At 41.0% G+C, this 21954-nt stretch overlaps 3 protein-coding genes across 9 annotated transcripts; all 3 read right to left on the bottom strand.

Annotated features, from left to right (window-relative positions):
- Window positions 1–4405: 4405 nt before the first annotated feature.
- si:dkey-183p4.10 (FK506-binding protein 5) lies at window positions 4406–8187 on the bottom strand. The gene is made up of 7 exons (XM_048241155.1): window positions 8107–8187; window positions 7925–7979; window positions 5870–7777; window positions 5616–5685; window positions 5429–5492; window positions 4893–5333; window positions 4406–4681 (listed from the first exon to the last, which is right to left on the bottom strand). Exons 2-7 carry the CDS (start codon window positions 7965–7967, stop codon window positions 4577–4579), a joined length of 2631 nt encoding a protein of 876 aa, XP_048097112.1. The 5' UTR covers window positions 7968–7979; window positions 8107–8187; the 3' UTR covers window positions 4406–4576.
- Window positions 8188–8957: 770 nt separating this feature from the next.
- On the bottom strand, window positions 8958–12428 carry LOC125293302 (deoxyribonuclease gamma-like). 2 transcript variants are annotated; one of them, XM_048241163.1, is made up of 9 exons: window positions 12339–12428; window positions 12009–12180; window positions 11413–11501; window positions 10937–11023; window positions 10664–10776; window positions 10346–10458; window positions 9772–9929; window positions 9188–9284; window positions 8958–9093 (listed from the first exon to the last, which is right to left on the bottom strand). In XM_048241163.1, the coding sequence occupies exons 2-9, from the start codon at window positions 12150–12152 to the stop codon at window positions 9013–9015; spliced, it is 882 nt and encodes a 293-aa protein (XP_048097120.1). In that variant the 5' UTR covers window positions 12153–12180; window positions 12339–12428; the 3' UTR covers window positions 8958–9012. The 2 variants fall into 2 exon arrangements, with proteins under 2 accessions (XP_048097120.1, XP_048097121.1); XM_048241164.1 differs by having other exon boundaries at window positions 11413–11468.
- A 562-nt stretch (window positions 12429–12990) lies between these two features.
- On the bottom strand, window positions 12991–21276 carry LOC125293301 (TRAF3-interacting JNK-activating modulator). Of its 6 annotated transcripts, none has more exons than XM_048241157.1 (14): window positions 21116–21276; window positions 20141–20712; window positions 19827–19965; window positions 19672–19729; window positions 19528–19555; window positions 19355–19384; window positions 19160–19255; window positions 16902–16973; window positions 16263–16403; window positions 15903–16040; window positions 14928–15063; window positions 14478–14632; window positions 14159–14275; window positions 12991–13754 (listed from the first exon to the last, which is right to left on the bottom strand). In XM_048241157.1, the coding sequence occupies exons 2-14, from the start codon at window positions 20480–20482 to the stop codon at window positions 13557–13559; spliced, it is 1650 nt and encodes a 549-aa protein (XP_048097114.1). In that variant the 5' UTR covers window positions 20483–20712; window positions 21116–21276; the 3' UTR covers window positions 12991–13556. The 6 variants fall into 6 exon arrangements, with proteins under 6 accessions (XP_048097114.1, XP_048097119.1, XP_048097115.1 ...); XM_048241162.1 differs by having other exon boundaries at window positions 19672–19717; XM_048241158.1 differs by having other exon boundaries at window positions 20141–20709.
- Between the last annotated feature and the right edge of the window lie 678 nt (window positions 21277–21954).

Here is a 21954-nt window from a genome sequence, read left to right as displayed (position 1 = left end):
CAGCAGGTTTCATACGGCCCTACTAGATGTTGTGGGTAGGACGGGGAAATTACAATCCAGTTGTCATCGACTATGTGTAATAAGAAGTATCTCTATGACATGATACATTTATCAAACCTACCACTACAAATCATCCTTAGGAAAAAGGTGGTTTGCTGCACCAACAATTGTATCACATTGGCGTCACCATATACTCTCTATGCTGGTGAAAAAGACAACGACTGACATGGCAGGTAGGGTATTTCAAGAAAGACCGAGCAGTGTATGACAGTAGCATGATAAACCTATAACATTATGCCTTGTTTGTTCATACTGTAAGTGGATGTTGCATTCCAACAAATTCAGCCCACTGCCTAATATGAGTCTGACACCCCTGCTCTACCTTGTCAGAAAACTTGATATAAATTGGACCAGTAGTTGTGTGATTGGGCATACACAGAGACAGACAGAACCTTTACCACCTTGCAATCAGAAATGAGCACAAAAATATTTAAACATTTACAAAGCTGGAGACACAACCTTTGCCATGGCTATTCCTATGTACATAGACCCTCCAGGAAATGTGGAGGCAAATAACAGAGTTATTAACCAAATATAAAACACTGAAACAGTTTTATGAAACGATTTCAGACCTGCCTGGTGGTTAACCTAATATTTTAAAGGGCACCCCCTCAGCTGGCTCCATGTTGATGAAGACAAAGAAGAGGAGGGCAGCTACTAGCAGGAACAACATAAACTTCACCCACAGTGGAATCCCGGAGCTCGAGGAGTTCTTCTCCTCAGTGGCCAGTGGTGCGGTTCCCAACCTTGACTGGGTCATGTTGCGGTATGTGGCTTGCATCCTGTTCGTGTTAGACCAGAGTGGGGGTTAGGAAATTACCATGAGGCACACTCCACTATACACCACAGCTACTGTAAGGGGCCTACATGTGATTGTACTAACCTCAAAATTGCCAACTAGGCATTAGTTATTGGCAGTGGTGGAGGAAGTACTGAAACTCAGAAATTAAGTAAAAGTACAAATAAGCAGAGAAATATTTACTTTAGTAAAAGTAAAAGTACCACAATGCCAATACTTAAAAAAAAGTAAAAAGTACCTGATTTTAAATGTACTTTAAGTATTAAAAGTAAAAGTACTTGCATAATGATTTATTATCTTAATACCTATAGGCCTATAAAAAAATCAGTAGCCTATGAGGTGTAGCATTTTAATAAAGCTGTTTTAGGTTATACTAGGCTAGATAGTTTTAAGCTGATGTAATTGTGCTTACCATCCGTGGCCCAATTTACATTCTGACTTACAATTCTGGAGACTAATTCTGGTTATCTAGTGATCTGCTGAGTTAAGTATCATTCAGCAAAACACGAGAGCCTGAAGTTTATCGGAGTAGACAAGGGAAACGTCCGGTGAATCATAATGCCAATTCTGCCGGTCCAGATTGAACAGAAAAGTTGTTGAGAAAGGTGTCTTTATGATAAGGTTCAGTTTCACTTGCGCAGACGCGCATAAACATTGAATGAGCGCTTACTTTACTACCCCCCAAATGTAGGCTATGCCTCTTTATTTTATCACACAATTAAGAAATATTTTAATCTGGAAGATGTTTAGTTTTTTTCGGACAGCGGTTCTATAGTCTACCATTCATTTGTGCCGCAAATGATAAGACGTGTGACAGACGCATGGGCATAGCCTGTAACCTCGCTGCTCCGCGGACTCGCAATCTCATCGGAGAGGAGGCCCTGCTGTAGATAACAGACAGAGAATGGCAAGCATATGCTCAGGGCACAGAACACAGTTGCATGTCCAGTACAGCCATGGGTCTGGTGAATATAGCCTACCAAATGCAGATGGCTTCAAGCTTTGCCTGGTCTAGACTAGTTTCAAAGATTTAGAAGCGGGGCACGTAGCACGATCTTTGGTACCCAGCCCCCTGGTGAAACAAACTTGTTTGTCAAAGAGAAAAAAAACTGATCATAAAATGTAATGTAAAAAGGAACGATGGTGTTGTAGAAATGTAGCGGAGTAAAAGTACAGATAAATGCTGCAAAATGTAACGAAGTAAAAGTCAAAAGTATGCACTATAGATTCTACTTAAGTAAAGTAGGCCTACAAATAAGTGGAACTTTTACTTAAGTAGGCCTACAGTAACGAAGTATTTGTAGCCTACTTCGTTACATTCTAGCACTGGTTATTGGGGCCTCTGAAAACTATAAGACCCAGTGTAGAGACTTCAGATCAATGTCAACAATAATCAAATAGTGATGAGCGGTGAACAGGCTTACCTGTAGTTATCTACATCATCCATTTCTCTGTATTTCCATTGTCTGAAAAAAAAGTGGCAGTAACACTGTAATAACATCACTTGGAGAATGTGTTGTGTAGTGATGATAGACCGTTACATTAGGCTACCTTTCGCGGAGATCTTCATCCCTGCGCTGACAAAGGAAGAAATGGGAGGTTTTTAATATGAACTATATACTAGGCCTACATAAAAAATACAGTTAATACCAGTAGGACTATAAGAGAACTTACATAACTCATTTGAGGCCGACGGCGTTCATAGGTGATCTCTTCCTCTGAAATGCAATTGGAAACACTGAGATGAGCTTTGAAATGAACTGTCGACATTACTCTGTGTATGTGTAGGCTATAGGCCTATTATGTATGTTTGTCTGTGTGTGTGTGTGTGTGAGAGAGAGAGAGACACACATAGCTTACCCTCCTCTCTGTAATGCGACCTGTCGGAGGGTGGCCTGGGTCTCAATCTGGCCTTTTTCTCGTTTGCCATAGCTTCTTTGAGCTTCTTCTCGTATAAATACCGCGTTGAATCTGCCATTTTTAAATAAATAGTTGGTCGACAGCTAGGCTACTGCATAGTCTACTGGATGAAAATATTGAAAGATTGTGACCGATAATTCAAGGCTGCATGCTATTACCAACGCACTTACCAACAACTGGCCCATGTTTGATCCCGTAGTCGTCTAATAACCACCTTATTTCATCGTCTGATTTATTACTGAGTATTACTGACATTACTGCCGTGTAGCCTAGGCTTAGCTACACTGGCTGAGACTTCCAATTGAACTTTCCTCTAGACAAATGCTGCCAAGAAATGTCGGCTAACACTAACATTTAGCCTAGGCTTCAATTTCACGTTATGCTTACTAAAAAGTAGGCTATATAGCACTTTATTCAGCGCACTTATTACAATGTAACCTTAAAGTATTTCACTTCTCACACACGCGCACACTTCGTAGTGTTACGTTGTTATTCTTTCTTCCAGCTGATCATTGTCTTTGAGAAAGCCAGCCTACTGCTCCTACGCAACTTCCGGTAGATGCAAATCAGTTTCATGAAGGCTATGCCCTACTCTAGCCTTAAAGGGGTGGTTCAGGATTTTGGACATAGGACCTCATTTCCAAGTAAGCAAGTGTGATATTTATCAGTGGAGACCGTTTTCAACACGTTTCATCCAGTCCTTCTAATTGCAGAGTTCGCAGGTGCTAGGCTAGCGCAAGTCAACGGTATGTGCTAGCCTGCCACTAATAACAGTCTTACCCACTCCAAAGTACACCCAAGGCAAATAAATTATAGCATGAGACTATCGATGTAAATGTCTGTATTGATAGTTTTATTTCTAACATTATTCTATCCTTGCATTTCAACGATCGCATTACATTTTGAGGGACTAGTGTCTTAGCAGCGGCAGAATTATACTTGCTCCAGTTAGTAGTACTGCGCCAAAAAGTAAACAGTAAAGCGCACTCCAATGGGGATACCTAGTAGTAGCCTTGGTAATATCAGTCCGCCGCTGAGATGCAAAATGACTACTACCAACTTCAGGGAACAAAGTATAACTATTGCAACGCCGATCGCGGGGTAGTTGTATTTCTTACACTATTCTATCAACACAGACATTTACATCGATTGTCTGGAATTTGCCTCGAGTGTCCTTTGGAGTAGGTAAGACTGTTTTTAGTGGCAGGCTAGCACATACCGTTGACTTGCACTAGCCTAGCACCTGCAAACTCTGCAATTAGAAGGACTGGATGTCATAAATGATAAATATCACACTTGCTTACTTGGAAATGAGGTCCTATGTCCAAAATCCTGAACCACCCCTTTAAACTGTTTAAAAATAAAACACGGTAGTTTTTTTTTGGGGGGCACTCAGCATTCCTTTGTCATCAGTTTAAATGCAAGATTATTCCAATCATGCCTGTGCTCAGAAATGATAGTTGTGTAGTCCCTGAATACCCCTTTAAATGCCAAAAAATATACAGTATCCTGACTACCAAATTACATAGGCCTCAGCTCATTGTCAGGTTCAGTCTGCAAGATAATTACCGGTAGCCTAATGGCCTAAAGAAGAGAGCAAGACAAATGATGACGACACAATTTATTTATAAAGCAAACTTTATTACTTTTTTATTGCTCAAGATGAAATAAGATAAAATACACTTGTTTATGTCATCCATCTTATTTGGAGGCCACATTAAGGTATAGGCTAGAAAACAAATTACAAAAATATATAGACAGCATTCTATTATGCTTGTTATGGCTCCTAGTTTGCAACTACCACATTGTCCAGTCCAAATGGTCTGTAGCCCACCAGAAAGTCAGCAGTCCAGTTCCAATGATCGCACACATCCTGAGTGTAGACTTCAGTATTCTAAGCCACTGCAGGAACAAATGAAATACCCCTTGTGTTATATCACTGGTAAGATCTAATTAACTGCTGAATTTAACCTAATATAGTTGTGGAGAATCACATGCACAAGTTTTTTGTATACCAGAAACAACAAAAACACATGTTCTGTGTAATTCATTTGTGTGAAAGATGAGAAAGTGTTGATTTTATAGAATTAATGCAGAACTGAAAAGACTTTACCTTTTGCCTCTTAGATGTGGTTGGACACAGGGTAACTATCTGCTTGTCTGATGTCTGCAGAGTTATGCCCTCTTCCTCCACTGGTTGATCAGTCAGCTGTTTTTCCATGGGTTGATCAGTTATCACTTTTTTCATCAGTTGACCAATTATTGGATTGTCAGAAATGGGCTGTACCTCTTCAAACTTCAAATCTTGATCTTTAGGAGGGAAAACATTCTCTGTCTGTTCTTCCTGATCCTGAGGAGGGAACACATTCTCTGATGGTTCTTTTTGATCTTGAGGTGGGAACTCGTTCTCTGATGGTTCTTCCTGATCCTGAGGAAGGAACTCATTCTCTGACGGTTCTTCCTGATCCTGAGGAGGGAACTCGTTCTCTGACGGTTCTTCACGATTATGGCAAGGGAACGCATTAACTTGTGGTTCCTCAGTGTCACTCTGCTCCTAGAAAACAGTAATTTCATGGCTCCCAAAACCCACAAATGTATTGCAAGTTAGTATAGTGGAAAAAGAAGACAATGTGGAGTAAAACAACCCACCTCATCGTTTATGTCTTCTGTGTCTGAATCCTCCTCGGAGTCTTCGTCAGCTTCTATGTCACTACTAGAAGAAGTAAATGTAAGTATGACTGGAGCTTTCATGATTACCAAAAGTGCATTCTGAATATTGCATGCAATGTTGCAAAGTATGTTGTTAATTTCCATCACAGTCAGAATTTGCACTTACAACTCTGATTCTGAGTCCAGAACTTCAGCTATTTGGGGCTCCAAACAGAAGTGTACTTTATGTGTTCTTTCTTTTGGCATGAAAACAAATGTTAACATGTTTTAAACAAACATATTTTTTCACAGTACCAAGTACCACTTACATCACATTCAGATGATATAACCAATGACTACTACAAGAACATCAGTCATGTTAATACTATGCCATTTTTTGGAAATAGACCAATATTCCCATTGTTAATTTAAATCACTAACCTCCTATGCCTTCAATACTGCTCTCCTCTGAATCATTGTAAAACCTGTTGAAAGCCTCAATTCTTTCCCTCTCTTGATCCCAGCTCCTCTCTTCCTCTCCAAATGTGTCACTTGTGTTGTCCTCCATGCTTTCCTGTGTAGTATCTTCGTCCAGCAGGCATCCACCCAAACTCCAGTCAGTGACATGACTGTCCTGTTCCAAGCTGGTGTGAAAGAAAAAGTCATGGTCTGACGTCACATCCTCAACCACAACAAATTCCTGTCCCAAAGTTGCTGATGGATTCCTGAGGGGTTGTTGTTGGCTGGTCTCGTCCCACAGTGTTTCAGATGGCCATGCTCTCTCTGGTGTGATGGTATCTATCCTTCCCAAGAGACGGCTTTCATCTTCTCTGGCTACAGCAACACAGTCTCTGGTGTTTGGGATGTTAATGTCAGGGTCCTGTGCGTCCAGCTCACCGATGTTGACATCTAAGTTTAGCTCTGTGTTGGGCATGTATCTGTTCAACTCTTCTCTCCAACCTCCCCAAGTGTCAACATCATGTGAGTACACAGGGAATTCATTTTCACTGTCAAATGGAAGTTCGTCGACTCCAGTATCCTGTTTGACAACATTCTGCCCCTCTCCATGTCTCTCCTCTTCTTCAATTCCTTGGGCTATGATTTCTTTTTTAGCTCTACCTCGCTGTATTGCAGCATCTTCATTAGTGAAGACATCCTGAATTTGGGAGAGTTTGTCATTATGTCGATGTTGCTGCATGCTGGGACTTTCAGACTCATCTTCATTCTGGGGACCTGAATCGTCCTTGCTCATGGTTTGGGAGGTCGTTGTAGGCTGCCTTTCCCTAACTCTCTCATCGCTGCTGTAAGTGTTTGTGGAGTCATGAGGTTTGGCATGCATGGGTCCATGTTCCACTATATCATCATCAACAACAACCTCAACAGCAACCTTTTCTTCCTCTTCTTGCTCTTGTTCCTGTTCTTCACCTTCATCATCATCTTCCTCTTCTTCTTCTCGTATATACTCCCCCTCTTGTGTGTTGTCAGCCCCAATTCTGCTCACAGGTGCTTTGGCATCACTTTTCACTTTCCTTTCATCTTCATTGTCATCTTTCTCTTCTTCGTCATCACCCTCAACATCAACATCATCATCATCATCATCATCATCGTCATCATCGTTGTTTGTCAGTTCTGTTGGGTATTCCGCAAAGTCTTCACCAACACAAGCTTGGTCCTCCTCAGAAAACTCCCTCAAGTCCCCTCCCTCCGCCTGTGCACCATGTGCAGTTGGCAGTGAGCTTAAAATAGTTAAGCCAGCAGTGTTCTCAGATGCACACACGCATGACAGTTCATTCATTGCCTCTCTGTCCACCGACAAATGTTGTTTTGTAGCTTCTGCATCCTCACTTCCTGAATTGGAGTCTGAATAACTGCATGTGTCATCAACACTTTGAGGGTTACATAGTTGTAGAAATGGCACACCATCTTCACCCTCCTCGTTTTGAACATTACCACATCTGTCTGATCCCCCTGCATTTGACTGGTCAACTCCTGTTTGATCTCCTCCAAAAGGAAATGGCCTCTCAGTCCAGTGTCTTGTTTCATCTTCATCATCTTGCCAAATATCACAGGAATCATACATGTACTTCTTCCTGTCTGCCATTTCTATATCCTCCAGATGACTGAGCTCCACTTCGATCTCACTGGCAGTGTCTTGCACATACGTCTCCTTTCCTGTTGAGTTTTTGTGCATGTTGTGGTTCTCCTCTGAGCTCTGCAGCGAGCTCTGTCTGTGTGCCCCTGTCGGTTCCTGGGTGTTATCGCTCTTCTCTGTTTCTTGGGCTCTACCAGCGAGAGATGACTGTTCCGCATAGTCTTCAAAGTTAAGATGCTCAAAGTCTATCTCCACATCTGGCAGAGAAGGGTATTTGTCGGAGGAAAAATAAAAAATATGTTTTTACTGTTGTTATATTTTTGTCATTAAATGTGTGAAAAATGGCAGAGAATAATCGTTTTTATCAGCAGCTATGAGACATAAAAACACAGTCTTACTCATACCTGAAAATGCATCTGTAAGTAAATCAGCAACATTTTGCTCCATTTTGTGCACAGACTGTATAATCAGTAGAGAGAATGCAGAACGTTTGCAAAATACAAGTGAAATTCCTATTCATTAAGGCTCAGTTTATAATAAAACAGAAGTTGAATGTTCTCATATTCAGTTAAAAAAAACAACTTACCTCTGTGCACTAGATTGATTTCCTGTCAAAATGAAAACATAGAATTCTCCTCTCTCTTTGAAAATTAGACACCAAGTCCTGACTTGGTTAACAAAACAAAATAAATGTGTTTTCATACAAATCCATGAGAAGATTGGTTATTAAAAATAAAACAAGTAACAATATTTATAGGCTATGATGCTCCACTGGCCTATACCGTACTCTGCCTCGTGTTTGTTTTTGTTCCTGCACCATGTTGCTGACTTCACATCAAGGCAGTGGTTACAAAGTGCAGGTGCACCACACCGCCTTCTCCTGTCTTTCAAACCTCCTCTGTCTGTCTCAACAACAAATAAAGCTCTCTCGTTGCTACGAGTGATAACCGCAATGGCTCAATCAAGTGGGATGGTGGCAAAATTCAGTTATACAATCATGTAGATTTTTGTGTTTTACAACCATATCAGTTTGCCCATATAATTGTTCTTTTACAAAAAGTGAATAGATGACACCAACAATTGTAGGTGCATTTTACATCCAGATGCTGTTATAATACAAGGCTTCTCAGAGTACTGTTGTCAATGCTCTGGTCCAAATTGTGCCATTTTGAATATACCAATAGGGTCATGATATTTTGGCCTCAAATTATCCCACTTTCAATTTCCTGTTGGCTTTTAATCTCTATCCTACCACTGCAGCTTAGTCATGCCTGGGTCTCACTGAACAATGAAATATTAAATGAGAAATTATATGAATGTTTTAATGAAGCTTTAGCAAGTAGTAGGCTACAGCACACACTAATGCAAAAGGGGGTTCCTTTATTTGTCTTTGTCTTTCACTAATTAATATGATAAAATGTTTTGTTTTTTAAAGTCACAGTACTGAAGCATATGTAATGGGTTTGTTGGTATAGTCGATGGTCTATTGGAATCAGAGCTCATGTCGAAGAAGATAACGGTGGTTGGGTTTCAGGTCCACCTCAACTGGATAGTGATCACTGACCTCCAGAGCCTAAACAAAATCATGATGACAAAAAGTTATTCCATTGTTTATGTTGTTTCTACTCTTCACGTAAGTCTTCATGGTTGTGGCATTGTAGGCCTACCTCCTCCTCAGAGAGATGGAATTGTTTCTTGAAGTTAAAGGGTTGAGCAGACTCAGGAACAGTCCCATAGTAGAGCTCTTTTCCATGGACGACAATTCTATAGGGTCACAAGAAAATACATCAATGTTCCGGGTGGAGCGTGTTATTGAAAATGCAAAAATTTGTCTTCAGGAGGCGAAACATGCCATTGTTCACTGCACTGTATATATTCACTTAATCAAAATGTCTCTGACAAATAAATTCAAATCTGCAAAACCAGGAACAGCAGTGACACACCAGGGTCAGTGTGAGCCTCAAATGGGACCCTATGTAACAGAGCTGCAGTCACAGTGCCATCAACTGGTAAAATATGGTTCTAGCAATGCCAGAAAACAACATTCAGTTTAGTCTGAAAAGTCTTTTTTTATTTACATTTATTTGGCTAACTCTTCAAGCTGACCTATAAATGGGTATGTCTTTGCAGAATCATCTGTATTCATAAAATGAAAAAGTATACCTATATTTTTGGGGGAACCACTGGCAAATAGTTTGCCTTAATATTTCGATTTATTGGGGAAATTCTTTCCAAAATAGTGATGACTAACCTGTCATAAGCACAGTGTGTGTTCTCACGGACAGTGGTGTCCGCTTCATCCCCTATGAGCCAATGGAACTTGGGGTCGTTCCTCAGCCGGATGGCTCTCCAGCCCTTGATTGTGATGTAACTACAGGCAGCATTGAGATCTCCCAGAAACATTACATTCTGGCAGAGAAATAGAGAGAGAGAGAGAGAGAGAGAAAGAGGGGCCTTTTAAATCATAATCTTGTCATCCAGTGTACTGTAATATAGCTTGTGTTGCAGTATAGAAGAGTGTACACCTCTCAGTGTGGTTCATAAATTTGGGTAGATGTCTTTATATTGAAAATGTACAAGTGAGAGGAGGAATAGTGGTCATATAATTTTGTAGGGGAAGCACTTAGCAAGATTTAATGCTGGTTTATACAGAGTGGCATAAAGAGGTACTTGGGAATATGTTATAGGCAAGACAAAAAGAAGCCATAAAAATGACACATCATAAACATAGAGATGAAATGAAGAATTCTGAAGATTCTCTCTATCTCTCTTTGTGGGTGTGGGTGTGTGTTTGGGTTGGTGGATGGGTGCACTTGCATCCTAACCTGTGTTTTCCATTTTTTGCTGATTTCCGTAAAGACCCCATAGAGTTCCTCAATCTCTTTCATTGCATTCTTAGGACATGTGTGTTGTCCAACAAGAACAAAATCCTTCACCACTGTAAACATAACATGGCTGTTATTTGTTCTGTTCGTCATATTCTTACACATCATCTATGCATTTATTTCAGACTGTAACTATAACATTGGTCACTTCTGTAGTTATGTTGTGATTTGACTCTAATGGTCACACTGATATATCTGTTCTTGTGTCCATGCTGTGTCCATCCTCATGATAATAATGCAGGAATAGAGAAAGCTTACGGGTTGAAGGGGAGTGAACTCTGATGATGAAAGGCTCTCGAGTGAAGAGTTTGGTGCGATTGGACTCTCCCTCATGCAGATAATAGTGGTCTCTCACCTCCAGAACGTCTTTACTGGAAACAAACAGAATGCTGAGAAAGTTTATATCCTTATCTTTACTGATCACATTCACTCCAGAACTTAGAAATATGACCTTTCAAGAAGTGTAACACATTTAATGATCAGCGATCAACTCACCAACAGTGAGAAGTAGCTCAGAACTCATCTACTCACCGGTATATGTAAACATATTGTTCCTTGTAGGTCTTCTTTCCCAGTCTTTTGCTCTCTAAATGAGCATATGAATGAGATTTGTCAAATCTGGTTTAAAGGACATAATTTCAAAAAAAATTAGGTCAACGACCAGTAGCAATACATGTTCATAGCACATCTGTTCAACTGTTTTGTTCACCTGCTAGATGGATGAGCCTAAGGACGATAGCATTGCCCACAGGGTTTCAAATAATTTTGACCCACAGACCACCCAAGAGCCACTGCAACCCATAAAACCACCGCTGAATAGAAAATTGGGATTCCCACAGAGCTACTTTTCTGTAGTAGTTTCACTGAAACTACTTTTTTAAAGCACAGTCAGGGACCACCAGCAATGCTGCTGCAGACAACTTGTTGGAAACCCCCTGGGCTTAGCTAAGACTCCATGATTATCCCAGAGTCGCAGTGCAGAGCCTATATAAAGTTGTTTTTCTTACCTGTTCAGTTTTTTCACCAGTGTGGGTATGGCTTCACCTTTGGAATCTCGAACCTCCTGAATCAAACACAGGTCACAGCGAGCAATAATCTGGTAAGAAAGAACATCATCCACAGGGTCAAGTTAAACTTGTTCAGTTAATCATGAAAGCCAAAAAGAAATTGTGAACACATTTAAAGGTGCTGTCAGCGATCATATGCGATTTCAAGCCCCTAACATTTTTTTTTTATCACATTCAGCAATCATTTCCTCACAACCCGCTAGCTGTCCCTTCCGTGAGTAGACAGTAAAAAAAAGGGTCTTTGTAGGCAAACTGAAAAAACAAAAACAAAGTGGGTGCATCCTGTCCCCCAAACAAAAACGTAACCCTATGTGGAGTTTTTTTGGGAATACTGAAGGGAGGGGTGTGCTACCTCTCTGGTGTGTTTCGTTTGGTGCTTGGTTAAAATATAATGTACGTTGTTTTGGACAAAAGCATCTGCTAATGAATTTGAATATAAACATAAACATAAACAAAAGCAATCACTGACTGCACCTTTAAACAAATAATTAGGAAGACCATTACTGTGCAAGACTTATATTTTCTGTATCACATACCTTGACCAAAATATCCATGACCTTTTCGTTGCTGGCTTTTGCTTCCCCAAACGACTGAATATTGAAGGCGCATATTTTCAGGGAGAGGGTGGTAGGCCATAGACATAGTCCCAGAAGGCACATCAGCAAAATCAGAGATTTCATCCTTCAGCTCACTTAGCCCCTATATGAACTGCAAAAATTATGTTTATCAATGACTCCTGACAGAAAGTCAGTTGCTGTCAGTCATGTATTTCAGGTCGTTTTCAGATGCCACACTTAATTAATTAAATGAATGAATAAATAAATCAATAAATAATACAATTAACAAATAAATGAGTGACCACCTACCCACTGCCAGGTATTTTGGTCCATGCCCTTCTGAGCCCCATGTCTTGAATGTGTGTGTTTTGTGTTGGTCCAGGTGAGGTATGGCAGTGTGTGAGAGATGTGCTGTGTCAGTGTTCACTCTCTGTGGAGCTCCATCCAGAACAGTGCAAAGAGCCACACGCAACAAGGGAACACACTGGAAACAATGGACCCCTCGCTCATTCACAGCACAACATGAATGGACATTGTCTCTCGCACAGTGTACAGACTCCAACAGAAGCGAAGGAAGGCCTTGCTACCAATGGTCTTCACTAAAGGATACAGAAGGAATGTGGTGAATACTTACAGCAGTGTCATATGGAGTGGAAATGAGTCCATGGCAGATGCCCAGGCATTTCCCTGAACTGTCATTGCTGAATCATTTTTGTGCATTAGTGACTGACTAAAGTCACACAACTTAACATCACACATCTATTTCCGTAGATAGGACACTTCCCCTCATGGTGGCCTAAATGCTGTGGGGATTGTCACAGTTACCAGTTTCCTCAAACTTGTATGACAGGATCATGCAAATAGTATTTACATATGTAGTAGAACACCAAGCTATATGATTTGCATCCATGAGTCCTTAAACCTTAATAATAATGTACCAAATAAAATCATTCCAATAATGTAAAGGCACATATCTGTTTATTTAGTAACAAAGCATATGAATTCTGTTAAAGCACCCTGTGTATGTCCGAGTGTATTCACACAATGAGATATTTTTAAACACTGTTCACATCTTATGTGATTGTCAATAGTAAACAGATGACAGACACTACTGGAGTGTTCAGTTTTCTGTGAGCACTCTAGCTGATTGCACTTAGTGAAAAAGGCCAGTGATCCCCATTATATTCACAAACAATGGCAAACACATATAAATAATACAAACTCTGTCTAACAACAATGTTGATATGTAACTACTACACATGACTGGATACATGTTCTGAATACATTACACAATATAATAATTCAGAATAATACTTATTATTATAATTATATTCATAATTACGCATGTCTTGTGCATCTCTCTGTACAATAACAAAGTCCACACCCTCATACAATTTAACAAAATGAAGACCAATCACAGGCTTGGGGCAACACTAATGCTTTACCAGAAACTAAACAATCAATAATCAAAGTCCCATATTCTTCTTCTCCTTGTCATCGTCAGCTGTAGAGTCTGTGGGCTGTTTGTTAAATAGGCCTGAAGCAGGCTGAGTTCTGTGGAGAGGCCAGAGCCAGCAGATAGTCCTCTACATGTTGCTCAAGACACGAGTAGATGTCGTGGAGGTAGTCAGCGAAGAGGGGGTAGCACAAACACAGGCCCACCAACAGGGCCACTCCCAACACAAGCAGAAGCAGGAGGAGGACCAGCCAGGATCCACAGGCGCTCTGAGAGGAGAGGCACAAAACACACACAATCAACATGGGAATAATCCCAGTGTGGTCACACTTCGTTTGGATGGTTTTCCATAGACAACCAGATGCTCAGATTGTAAACAAATGTCTTGTTTAAACTCTGCTAATTATATTTTATGAATGGGGTTAGGTGTTGTGTTTGGTCAAGGAGATTAAGGTTCAGTAAACTTGAATTTCAACAAACCATCTGTAATGTCTCTGTTGGTGGACTATTCAAATGAAGTGTTACCACAGCCTAAATAATGGGAGAAATATACACACGATTCCCAAATGGATTATTTCCTGGTTGGTTTCACGTGAGCAAGGGTGTCATTCTGAGAGCAGGCCTTCAGCATGCGGACGCACCATGTTGGCTAGACTGCTGGCTCTTTGCTTACCTTGCTGTTGCGTCGGTTCCTGAGCTGCCTGAGCTCCTCTCGGCACTGCGTCACACTGGACTGATAGGTCCGACACTCCAGCTCAAGAGCCTCCAGCTGGGCTTGGAGTTCCATGCACTACACACACACACCCACATGCGCACACACACACACACACACACACACACACACACACACACACACACACACACACACACAGTGTATCATCATCATCATCTTCATCACTTGCATAACCTATTAGCTCTCTAGGCACTAAATACTATCAAATGTCATAATGATAAGATATCAAACATGCATGAAGTTTGGTCAAATCGCTCACCTCTCTCTCCTTCATCTTGAGCTTTTCCTCTGTCACCCGTAACTGGCCTACCACGTGGTCACCTTCCCTGGAGATCTGCGCTGCTGGTCTGCCTTCAGATGCGAGCAAGGCCCTGGTGGTCGTGAATACCTCAGGGCCTCTTCTAGAGAGCATATCTGAGTGCCGTTGGTGCAGGGCACCATACAGTAGGAAGCACGGCAAAGTCAGTTCCCCTTTTTTTCTTAAGTGTCAAATTTCATACGTATGGATTAATAAAACTTAGCTACAATAACTGTGACCAAAACGATACTATTAATATAATGATGAATCAAATGTAAATCTACATGTCCAGATGTCAAAACATTGCTGTTGCGTGTAAACAAAAAACCGCCATTTTCTATGCTGTTACACTTGAGGTGGCAGTGTGTGCTGATGTCTGCAGCATGACCGCAGGGCAGGAAGTGAGAGTACCTTTGGCTTCCTGTAGCTGTGCGCTCACGGCTCGCTTGTCGTCCTCGAGCTGAGCGAGGCGGGAGCGCAGCTCCTCGTCCACCTGCTGCACGCTCTCAAGCTGCTGGCCTAGCTCACTCTCTCGACCCTGGGAGATCTGAGGAGGACACAGGTCACACATGTCAGCATGCGTACATGATAGCGCAAACAGTTTTGCATAGAAATGAACACACTGCAAAAAATTATATCTTACCAAGTGTTATAATCTTATATTAACATAAAAAAAATCTAGTTAGTATTGTTTTTAGTATAAAGACACTTACGTTGAGCTTTCTTGTAAGATTATTTGACTTTAAATAAGTCAAAATCTTCTTAAATTAAGACATAAAAACAAGTTAATTTATCTGCCAGTGTCTTAAATCTTCAATCTTATTTTAAATTAAGATACAATTACTTACTCGACTGGCAGATAAATTTACTTGTTTTTATATCTTAATTTAAGAAGAATTTGACTTATTTTAAGTCAAATAATCTTACAAGAGAGCTCAAAGTAAGTGTCTTTTTACTAAAAACAATACTAACACTAACACTAATACAGAAACATACAGACTGAAAAAAGTTAATGCACATGTACTTCTGCTGAATCTGTTCAATAAAAACACAATTACGTTTCCATAAACAATTATACAGGTGAGTTGCAGTATATTTAAGTCAGCTACACACATACACACACGCACACACACACACACACACACACACACACACACACACACACACACACACACACACACAGAAGTTGGTCCTGACCTTTGTTTATCATCACTTGGGTAGACTATCTCTGAGGGTTAGACTAAAGTACACAAACACACACACACACACACACACACACACACACACACACACACACACACACACACACACACACACACACACACACACACACACTCGTTCACCGTCACCGTTGGTCCGCTCAGCAGCGGCGGCCTGTCCTCTCACCTCCAGCTGGGTGTGCAGCTGCTGCAGCTGCTCGGTGCAGACATCCAGGCCTTTCCTCAGCTGTGTGGAGCTCCCGCGCAGTTCCTCGCACAGGCTCTGCCACTGGCTCGACTCAGTCCTGGCTGCCTGCAGCGACTCCTGGTGGACAATATAGGAATAGGTGACAGGTGGACAAGTTGAATAGGCACACAGTCATGTTCGGGCAATGGAGTGGACTCATCTGATCATCTGTTCTACATTCTCAATACATTCTCAACATGCAAAATTACATTAGCATTAGCAAAAATACAACGTGACACTGTCGCTTCAAATGATTGCCAAACAGTTTAGAGAGTAGCCAGTGAGTGAGTCCGAGTGTACCTTGAGGTGCTGTATCCTGGCCTCGGCCTTGGCCATGTCCTCTGTGCCCTTCTGGATGGCCTGCAAGGCCGTCGCCTCCTGCTCCCCCTTCTCCTTCTCCATGTCCACCAGCAGCCTCTTCACTCCATCCTGAGGAAGCCCCTGAGACGCACCCCATACACATAACATCAACAACTTCACATTTCATTCAAAATAAGGCTAATTTTGGATGTAACAGCTATCTCATCAAAATAGTTTAATCATATTTGACTCATTTATTCTTATTACCAGTGCGCCTTTATCATTTATATATTTATATAGCAGTTATGTCATTGTGCAAACATTAGGGTTAAGAGCAGTGAACCATATTATTACTAGCCTCTGGTCAAGACAACAACACTAAATTTAGGTAACATTTACATTTACAGATTTTTAACAGGTTGATTTAGTCATACATGATAGACATTATTACACATTTCCTGACATTTCCTGTTACTTTGGAACTCGTTCTGAAGATCAGCATCCATCACTACTTGGTGCCCTGACAAACGCACGTTTTTCTCAGATCCATCATCATCCTTAGAGCTATTGCTTCCACTATCAGACTGCATCACTGTGCAACAGACGTGCCATTTAACAGTTGTTCTATACATGTCTTACCTTCATGCAGACCTGCAGCTGAGACTCAAGGGCTTTGATCTGGCTCTTGAGCAGATCCTCACCACAGCGAGTCTGAGAGAGGGAGAGCAAATAGACCAGCGAGAGATACAAATGTGTCACAGGAAAGCACACCACCACATCCAAAGATGAGTAGAACATATAGTCTAGCCATAACTCTTCTCTATACTCCAGTCATAGAAAAGTGGAACATACACTTGCAAAACTTGAGACGCATGCACATGTGTTTCACTGCACTTTATAACAATGTATCCCATACGAACATAAAAACCTCTACATGATTAAAAAAAAACCCTACCTAAAAACCTAGCCGGAAAACAGGCAGATGTGGTAGCACTCGTGTAATGAAGAGAAAACATTTGGGGTGTTTGCACCGCCTCCCCTTCCTGTGTGAAAGTGTGTGTTTGGCAAAAAAGGGAGATGCTACAGTACTGTATTTTCTAAAAAAAAAAAAAATATTTGAATATCTTGTGGTTAGACAAAGGCTGTTTGTTGCCACTGAAGCTAGAAATGATTGGTGTAGAAGAAATGATAATAGATATTTAATAGGAATTTAAAATGTATGACACCACAGGCGAGAAAGCAGAAATATAAAACTGGCAGGCCTTATTTCTATTCAGTGGTCAAGTCACTTCTGTATCTGCATACAAAATGGATAACGGAAATCCCCAACTGACATTTCAGTCTTAGCAATAAACTACATTCCACCTGATCATTGTAGAGTCCAATCATATAATAATTCCCCTATAATGTAATTCCCAATAGTCCAATGAAATAAAAATCAGCTTTTTACTCCGTCACAAAACATAATAAACCCTGATAATGTAACAATTTCCCAATTTTCTAATAACTTGGCCAATGTCTTGGTAGTATGCCATCAATACTTGGGGCCCAGCAGTTAGCCACGCAGAAAACCATATCTCTAATGTAGGAGGGGTTTAAAGATCATCTGGTGATACCTGGTCAAAATCTTTGGAATGTCAAAAACTGCAAATCAGATATGTGAAAACTTGTCAAGGTGTAGACATGACACCTCATTAAAGGGGTCATGGTCCCAAATGTCAGACCTTTTCAACATATTGTTTTATAGGCTGTTATAGACTTCAATGGCAGAAGAGGAAGGAAGATGCATAATAGGAAGAGACATAATGCATTCCTACTCAGCTTGGCTGCTGGATTCCCAATAAGAAAAATGTGTTACATTATTATAATATAGGCCTAATTAGTTGCCTATACAGCATCAGTGCTTGTCCCCTGAAGAGAAAATGTAGAAACACAACTGGTTTCCTATGTAGTTGCACTGCTTGGCCGCCAATAATAAATATCGAGACACAATGTCCCATCTTTTCTGCTTGGTCCACAATAAGGGAAGGTAGAAACACAATGTCTGTTGCTTGGCCCCCAGTGATTGGTGGCAACATTAGCCAAGTTATGACAATATTGTCATTACATGATTGGGTTCTGAAAGAAATAAGGTTTAACCCAAAAATTTAATAACATCCTGTTAATGTAACAATGCCATTTTATAATTGTTATTATTGTGAAGTTATTACATTATCCGGTCATAGTATATTTTTGATGGAATTAAGAGGATATATTTATTACATTATTGGGAAATGATTACATTATTAATTGGGTTCATATTCATTATTATCTTTTATAAGCTATATTTATTCTATTTAAGCTATCTTTTATCTCTTTTATTTATATTCTTTTTAATTTTACACAGTCATGGAGCTAACCAGGCTTACATTTCACTACCTGTTGGACACTGTTATAACTGTGTATGTGACAGATAAATACAAATCTGAATCTGAATCTGAATTTGAACATAGAAAACTAGCTTAAGGATTTTACTTACCTTTCTGACTGAGACAAGCACACAATGGGACATAGTAGTTTCCAGTATATGTGACCTCACAGCTTATAAAAAAACAGTGGCTATATGCCACTCCTCCAAAATGGAGGACTTTACATGACAATGCTCTGCAATATTCTTTCATTCAAAGTGAAACCAGATTACAGAATGGAACAGGTTTAATAAAGTCTGAATTCTAGAACTGCCAGAACTGCTGTCATAATGGAGGTCAGCCACTACATCATCATGGAATATGAGTGTCCATTGCAGTATGCTGAGGCCTGAGGTCTGTCGCCCAAGACAATAGTCTTCATTTAATAGACAAACTAACTCTCCCTTTATCCTGCATCTATCCCCCCCCCCCCATCCTTAAGTGACTGACCTTCCACAGGTACTCTGAGGAGCGGAGTAGGGTTCCTGTGCTGCGCTGGAGGGTGGTCAGCTTCATCCTCAATGCCTCCTCTCTCTGCAAAGCCTCCTGCAAGATTTACATACACTTGTGCTCCATATATAGTATAAACTTATTTTTTGGCTGGCTGGCTGTGATATTATAAAATATAATTACTACATAATGTACCTGTAAGTAGTCAGTCAGAAGGAGGACGTCCTGTAGTTTCACAGAAGAAATGAATTGAAAAGAAAATTGTTATTGATAGGTCTCAACACAGATTTGAATGCAGTCACTTTAAAAAACTGTAGGCAGAAAACTCGGTCCAAACGGTTACAATATCGAAATAGATCAATACTTACATCTTCTTTCACTGTGACAAAGCCAGGTCTAGCAGAGTTAGACAGAGGGCAGATGGAAGAGAGACAGTGAATGAGTATAAGCTTGTCCCAACACATTGGGCTTTAAATGTTTGAATGCCAGAGTATACATAGTTGTGTACTTACTCTGTCTGTATGCCAGCTGATTGCTGTGTCTTCTGATTGTCTATGCCTACAAGAATATCTGTATTTTATAGAGGTTGTAATAGATATGGTCTAGTTATAACACATATAGTATTTACAACTAGATCTTCTAGTTACAACATGGCACACTCTCTCACCTCTCTCCCTTTTAGTTGAGATGGTTCTCTTTTTGTGGACTTGCATCCTCATTGTAGAGATGATGTTCAGGTGAGCTTGCTTTGAAGCAGTAAACTCTCTCGCCTTTACAGTTGAATTCACCTGGCCATTACAGGTGGTCTACAGTGGATATGAAAACAAAATGATTTGCCTTCACATACAGTATATGTTGTGAAATGACAAATACAATGACTTAAATGTATTTATTTTTTACAAAAAATGTTTTTGGTATATTCATATTTTAATTGAATGTGCTGCATGACTTAACATTGATCAGACAGAATGCTCTGCAGACCTGTAAAGTTGACTTGACGTCATCTTTAGGGATTCCCATGCTGCCCCTTGTTATCAACGGACGTTGCGTTGACGTCAGTGCCTCCCGTGCCAGCGGTCCTAATCTTGTGCCAGAGGGCCTTCTCACCGTGGTCACTCTAAACCTTGTTGGGCCGACGCCCGGGGGCCTCCGCTTGGCAAACTCCAGCTGTCGCTTGTGCCGCTGCTCCTGCTTGAACCACAGCACGTCGGCCTCCCTGGCGGGGCTTCGGCAGGACGTCCGGTTGTGCTGGTCCCTGAGGTGCTCGTTCCTCACAGCGCGCTGTTCCACCTTGATGTCATACTCTCGCTCCAGGAGCCACATGCTTCAGCTCTGCTCCAGGCTCACCATGCTGGTGGCTGGAGCTGGGGAAGTCTTCAGCAGCTGGAAATGTAGGCTGTAACACTGAGGAAGTCTTCAGCAGGTAGAAATGTAGGCTGTAACACTGAGGAAGTCTTCAGCAGCTGGAAAAGTAGGCTGTAACACTGAGATTGGGAAGTCTTCAGCAGGTGGAAAAGTAGGCTGTAACACCTCAGTGTGAGTGCCAGGGGCTGCTTTAAAACACCAGTTCATCCAGTTTAAGCAAGGGCTGTCAGTTAACTGCAAATGTTCTGTGTATTGCTTCTGGTACCTGTTTGACTGTTTGTCTGTTATTTAACTTAATGTGAAAAACGCTCTTAAATAAAATGTTGTCTTCCCTATTAGTAATTTCATAAACATGTACAAAAAGAGGTGATTCTCACAGATGTTAATGTTCTCACAGGTCAACTTAACTATCAGACAGCAATGTTTAAACAATACACATCATGACAAACATTCAACTAAACGGCCACTGAAGACGGAAAAAAACAAGGGAAAAAAAGGCAATACAAAAACAAGGGGAAAAAGGCAATACAAAAAGCAAACAGAAAGCTTGATTTAACAACAGGATTGAGGAGATTAAGACTACGGACATACCTCCACATACCAGCTTGCATCATGTGTTCTCACATGGGTCATCCTGTGGTGAGTGCTCCTCACAGGTTTAGCCACTGGGAACTTTACCAGCCCCAGCGTGCTTTAAAGAAAGCCTCTCCGAACGACTCAGTCAGCTCTGCAGACTCACATAGTGAGCAATCACACTTTTTTGGGGGGGCAAGCAACCTAAACAGGAAGTTGCGAGGGCGACGCCATCTCAGAGTTCCTCTATCTCTGCAGACACCCGTGTCAGGACTGGTGCCACACATGTATGGGCGCACTGATTAGAGACACGTGTGTGCACTCTGCCTTTGGTACGTACTGTTTAGAATGTTCTTTACATGGGCAGGGCAGCGTCGCCATTTCTGCATATGGATTGGGTAAATACGAGCCTCCTTGCCTGGAGCTTACAGATATTCTGGCAAAGAAGAGGGAGAAACTTGAATCAAACTGGCCTGGGCACATTTCACAGTAACAGCAGGGCACATTAAAAAAGTCAGCCTTGCATTTCGTGGGAAGCGACTAAATACAACTTCCTTATTTTGCTCTGTGTTACATTGATTTGCATAAACAGTTCCTCTGTTAAACAAGGTAAAGACATCACAGATAGGATTTTCAAGTGTTGTGGCCAAATTCACCAGCAGGTGGTGGTAAAGTTCCTTCTCAGAGGATTTCCACTCATATAATAAAGGATGGGGACAGATTACAGAGGTACACTGTACAACCCCCCACTCATTATGAGAACAAGGAGACTCATTTTTCTTTAAAATCTACAATGAAACAACAGGAAGGTCATTGCTCATGAGCTGATTCGGCCACAGATAAAAAGACAGAAACAG

This window comes from Alosa alosa, chromosome 4, assembly GCF_017589495.1.
Source record: "Alosa alosa isolate M-15738 ecotype Scorff River chromosome 4, AALO_Geno_1.1, whole genome shotgun sequence".
Classification (NCBI taxonomy): Eukaryota; Metazoa; Chordata; class Actinopteri; order Clupeiformes; family Clupeidae; genus Alosa; species Alosa alosa.
Note: the sequence above shows the minus strand (reverse complement) of the source record. Positions and strands in the feature narration are given on the sequence as shown.